Genomic DNA, 5,000 nt, shown 5'->3' with positions numbered 1-5,000 from the left:
CCCCCGCGGTGGCCAGGGCGGAGGGAGGGGGGCGGAGGGGAGAAGCGCAGCTCAGGCCTCCCTCGTCCACCCCTTCGAGGTGCCGGCAGCCCCCTTTCCAGGAACGGGGCCTCTGAGAAACGGAGAGCAGGGGAAGGGGCAGGAAAAGATATCCACACTTCTTTAAAAGCGCAGGGAAAAAAACGAAAAGCAAGAAGGGGGTGCACACTCACGCACACACACGCTGCGCCCTGCCCGAACCGGCGCCACGGGGAGGGAAGGGATTCCACAGCCCCCCCAGCTCTTCCCTGTGGCCGAGGGGTGCAGAAGCACCGATCGCTGGCCCGATTTCCCCGCAGCAGCACGCAAAATGCGATAAACACGGCACAATGAGCGGCTGGAAGCGAGGGGGTGCGGGGGGGACACGACGGACGGTGCCTCGCCCAGACGTGCGGAGTTCGGACCTCCTGCTCCTCCCGGGAGCTCGAGCAGAGGAGTTGGATCAGCCCACAATGAGTTTTGGTTGGGTTTGTTATAGACAGACCACAGGAGAGAAATTAAATTAAATAAAACCTCTCTGCTCCGGCCCTGCTCCTGCCTGCCTTGGCAGGTCCCCGGTGTCCCCGCGTCCCTCCTCGCCCCCTCGGGGCTGCCGGCAGCGCCTGTCCCGGCCCCAGCTCGGGAGCACCGCGCTAATCCCGGTGCCGGCTCCTTCCCCGGCCGGGCTCCGCAGGAGCGGCGCGGGAGGGAAAGCGGCTGGAAGGACACGGTGAAGCAAAGCCTGCGGAGGACCCGCGGACAACGGCGCTGCCTCATCCCGGGGGGCCCGTCCCCTCTCCCGGGGTGAGGACCCGCGGACAACGGCGCTGCCTCATCCCGGGGGGCCCGTCCCCTCTCCCGGGGTGGATTTAAGGACGCATTCCCCGCACACGCAGCCCTCGCCAAGCCGCCCCCGCACGGCCGCGGGTTCCGGCGAGATGCGGGGCCGCAGCTCGGCCTCGCCGCCCGCTCGCAGCACTGAACAGCATCCCGAGATCCAGCAGCCTCCCCGCATCCCACCATCCTCTTCCCATTTAATTTTTTGGAAAATCCACTGAAGAAGATGGGTGCTTGCCCTCCCCGTCCTGCACCGCCAAGGGCCTGAGCAGCTCGTTAAAATTAAGTTTTACAAGTTTCACTTGCTCTCGATGCATCTACGAGCTTTATTGACATTCTCCAGCATACCCTGGCCCGTGATTAAGCCTCATATTTGCATGCTAATTTTCTCGCCCTTGACTCATTTAAGAAAAATGTTTACAGTGGAAAAACATACTAAAAAATGTTAAGGGAAGCCAGGCTGGGTTACTATTCTTCTCGTTTCGCAAGATTTTTTTAAAAATAGGGTAATAGTAATAACAATAATGATAAAATAAGACAGCAAGCAGCAAGGCAGGGAACAAAAGGGCCGGGATGCGCGGGGCTGCGGCCCAAGCGCGCAGGGCCCGTCCCGGAGCAGGGTCCGAGGGATCTCCCCCGGGACTGCTCGGCGCTAGGAGAGGGCAGGGGGGGAAAGGAGGGGGGACACGTTTTTTACCTGCACTCTGGACTCCACCAAGTCTAGCCTGAGAGCCAGAGCCTCTCGCATAAACACGTCCGGGTAATGACTCTCATTAAACGCCTTTTCCAGCTCCTCGAGCTGCCAGCCAGTAAAATTGGTGCGGGTTCGTCTTCTTTTACAGCCAGGACTTTCCTTGTCCGGGTCACCCGAGTCTGAAAAAGCAGAAATACCCTCAGGTCTCTGGGAGACAGGCCTTCTCCCCCCCTCCCTGCCATTCACAGGAGCCTTTTAACTTTTGTGCTCGGTAGCGTTGGTAAAAGAGCGGGATTATTCACACACCTGCGCTAAAAATGGGGAGGAACCCGATCTGCCCTCGCCTCCTCCGAAAATGTACTTTACAGAACATTTATTCCTGAAGGAAGCTCTCCACAGGCACTCAGCTGGCAGAGAGAGAGAGAGAAGTTCCAATATTTGCTCCAACCACCAAAGGTTTCATTAAAAAAAAATTAAAAAATTTAAAATCCCCCCACCTCTTTCCCTTCCCCAGCCCCTCCGGAGCACCTGCGTGGGTCACAGCTCTGGGCCCGTTCCACGCGGGACCCCGGGTGCAGGGCGGCCCCTGGGCCTCCCGCAGTCCCCCCGAGCTCGGGCGGGCGTGGGGCTGGGATGTTCGCAGCCTCTTCGAGTACGTACAGCTCCAGGCTGGGGATTTTCAGCCCTGGCTGCACCTCCCCTAATGTTTTCCGCCAGGTGTGGAAATTAAGAAAGAATCATAATAATAGTAATAATTATAATAATTTGTGTTTAGTTGAGGTGCAGTGTTGGGCAGCTCCAGGCTTAACCAGAAGGATGTTGGGGCGACAGAATGTTTTAGCAGCTGAACAATAGCGGTGCCACAGGCCGGTGGGGAGGGACGGAGGGAGAAAGCTTCCCTTTGGCTAAACCGTATAAAAAAACCCAATTATTACCGCTCTTCATTCCCCAAACCCCAGCGATTCCCATTATTATTTTTATTATTATCATCATCATCTTTTAATGGTACGATCCGAGCTGCCGCACGATGAACTTTGGGGGAAGGCACCGGGCCGGGCCCGCTATTGTTCAGGGCACACGCGTGGCCCTGCGCCGGTGGGAGCGGGGAACGCTCCCGGCGCTGGACCGGGGCCGTCCGCCCCCTCGGGGGGCCAGCACAGCCGCCTGCCCTCCCCTCCGAGACACCCCAAAATCCGCCTTTGAGGACAGCGGGGCTGCGGGGTGCGCTGCTGTTCCTCCGCCGCGCTGCCACGCTCCGGGCGCGGAGCCACGGCCGGGTGCGGGCTGGGGGGGCGGGGGGACACACGCGACAACGGGGCCGCTCCTACCTGCGAGCTTGAAGGGCTGGCTGTCCCCGCTCACCCCGCAGCCGGAGGGGATCAGCGGCGCCGGGTTGACCACAGAGGCGGCGCAGGAGCCGCTCAGTAATCCATCGATGGAGAAGGGCACGGAGGCGGCCGCCGACTGCAGCTGGTGCCCGGCCAGCTCGTAGACGTGGTGGTGCCCGAGCGGGTAAGGGAAACCCACCATCCCCCCGAACTGGGCATGAGGATGCTCCAGGATGCGGCTGTCCATCATGGGGGCGGCTCTAGGGCGGGGGGTGCCGGCGGGGCTGGGGGCGCTGGCGGCGGGGCGGCTGGGGCCGGGGGTGCTGCTGGCGGAGGAGGCGGCGCGGCGAGGGGCTCATGCTGCAGGGCGCCGGGCGCTTTAACTTTATCAACATCAGGCTCCCAATAATTAGCTCAGGCTGGGGGAATTTGGGACCAATAAGAAACGTTAATCGGTCCTGACGTCAGAGACGTGCCAGTGTGGGGAGCAAACGTTTTCCATATCGATTGCTAATTATACCTGACATCCAGCCTCAATAAACAATATCAGAGCTGTCACAACACGACGAGGGGGGCTTTGATACGAACTCCAGCCCGAGGAGGGCGGCGGGGGCCGGGCGGGCAGGGGNAAAACTAAACAGTCGGAGTTACACACACACACAGCCTCCCCCCCACCCCTCCAACCCACCCTCTTCCCCCTTGTCCCCTCCCCTCGCCAAATCACTAATAGATTTCCCTTTAAAACATTCACCAGCGTGTTGTGGGGATTTTTCACCAGAAATGCTCTACTCTCTGAACCTTTAAAGTGATGTTGCTCCAATTACAGAGAGACATTGAGCGGCAAATAGACTGATCCAATAATAGGAGATTCATCATCCGCTCTTTCCAGAGCTGTCACATTGAATTTAAAACTACAAGCCTTTTCATCTCCTCTCCGGCTCTATAACAGGGGGGGGGGGGAAGAGGAAAGGAAGGAGAAAAAAATTAAAAAGGAAGAGCCGTTTACAGCGTTTAGGAGGAGATTTGAGCATATCAATCGAAATCATAATTAATGCAATCTCCTATCGATTCGGCCACGGACACCCCCCTCTCCAGCAGTAACCACAACCTTTGAATTGTGAGCGCAGCCACGACCAGAAGCAGCCTCTGATCGCTAAAGAGGAGGCCAAAAAACTAGTACCACTAATAATTTTTAAAAATCAAACCCAAACAAAGTTCCCATCCCTGCATCCCTCCCATTTCACCTTCCCCCCTTCTCCGCTGGAGCACACCCCACGCTTCATCCCGCCAGTCCCCAAACAGCCGCCAAACTGCTCCTAATTCAATTACGTCTCCATGGAAGTTTTCACCCAGATAAAGCATTGATAGATTCCCCCGGTGAATAATTTAAGGGACGGTTCTCCGGCAAAGCGCGGGGCTGGGGACCCCCAGTTTTGTGCCCTCTCCCGGTTCGAGGAATACTTCCCGAGCTCCCAGGAGAGAGGAAGAGGGGGAACTTCCCAGCCCCTCCCATCCCGAGCCCTCTGGACCGGAGCTGGCGGTCCCCTGGGCCGGGGGGGGACACAACCTGGCGACCCCCGGGAGGGCTGCCCCGGCCCCTGGGAAGGTGGGAAGAGGGGAGAAGCAGCATTCGCGTTTAACAAAGAGCAGAGGGAAAGGGCCGGGCCGGGAAATCAGACCGGGGAAACTCTTTAAATCTTCCTGGGAGGTTCCTGCGGAATTAAATCCTTGGAGTCGGGGGGCGGGCACGGTGGGGTGAGAAAGGGAAAGAAATAAAAATAGGTAGGAAAGAAAAAGGAGAGAGAAGGGAAGGGGAAAGAGGGAGAGACACTTTATCTCTGAAAAACATACAAATAGATTTTCCAGTTATAAAATATCCAGTCAAGATGATCCATTTCCTAGCGCTGGTTTGTGTGGGTATGAGAGAGGGGGAAGTTAAAATTGAAATAAAAAGGAAGTCGAGTCTCTAATCTATGCTGTCTGTCCGGAGCTGTATTTATTCACCTAATTGAATGCCATACAATATACTGCTGTATTATTGCTGTTCCCTCCCTCCCCCCTATAGATTAGTTTAATTATGGTCTCCCTGCCTCTGCTTAGAGCTAAAAGGTAGTTTGAATTTG

At 57.2% G+C, this 5,000-nt stretch overlaps 1 protein-coding gene across 1 annotated transcript in view; it reads right to left on the bottom strand.

Moving 5' to 3' along the window:
• Window positions 1-3,127, bottom strand: part of UNCX (UNC homeobox) — a 4,195-nt gene extending 1,068 nt beyond the window's left edge. Inside the window, exons 1-2 of the mRNA XM_041401841.1 lie at window positions 2,878-3,127; window positions 1,553-1,728 (exon numbers count right to left, since the gene is read on the bottom strand). Of these exons, the coding sequence (XP_041257775.1) occupies window positions 1,553-1,728; window positions 2,878-3,127 (426 nt within the window). The remainder of the gene's footprint in view (window positions 1-1,552; window positions 1,729-2,877) is intronic.
• Window positions 3,128-5,000: the final 1,873 nt, after the last annotated feature.

Source organism: Onychostruthus taczanowskii, unplaced genomic scaffold (assembly GCF_017590055.1).
Source record: "Onychostruthus taczanowskii isolate IOZ18803 unplaced genomic scaffold, ASM1759005v1 scaffold19, whole genome shotgun sequence".
NCBI classification, from domain to species: domain Eukaryota; kingdom Metazoa; phylum Chordata; class Aves; order Passeriformes; family Passeridae; genus Onychostruthus; species Onychostruthus taczanowskii.
This window is presented reverse-complemented; position numbering and strand designations above follow the sequence as displayed.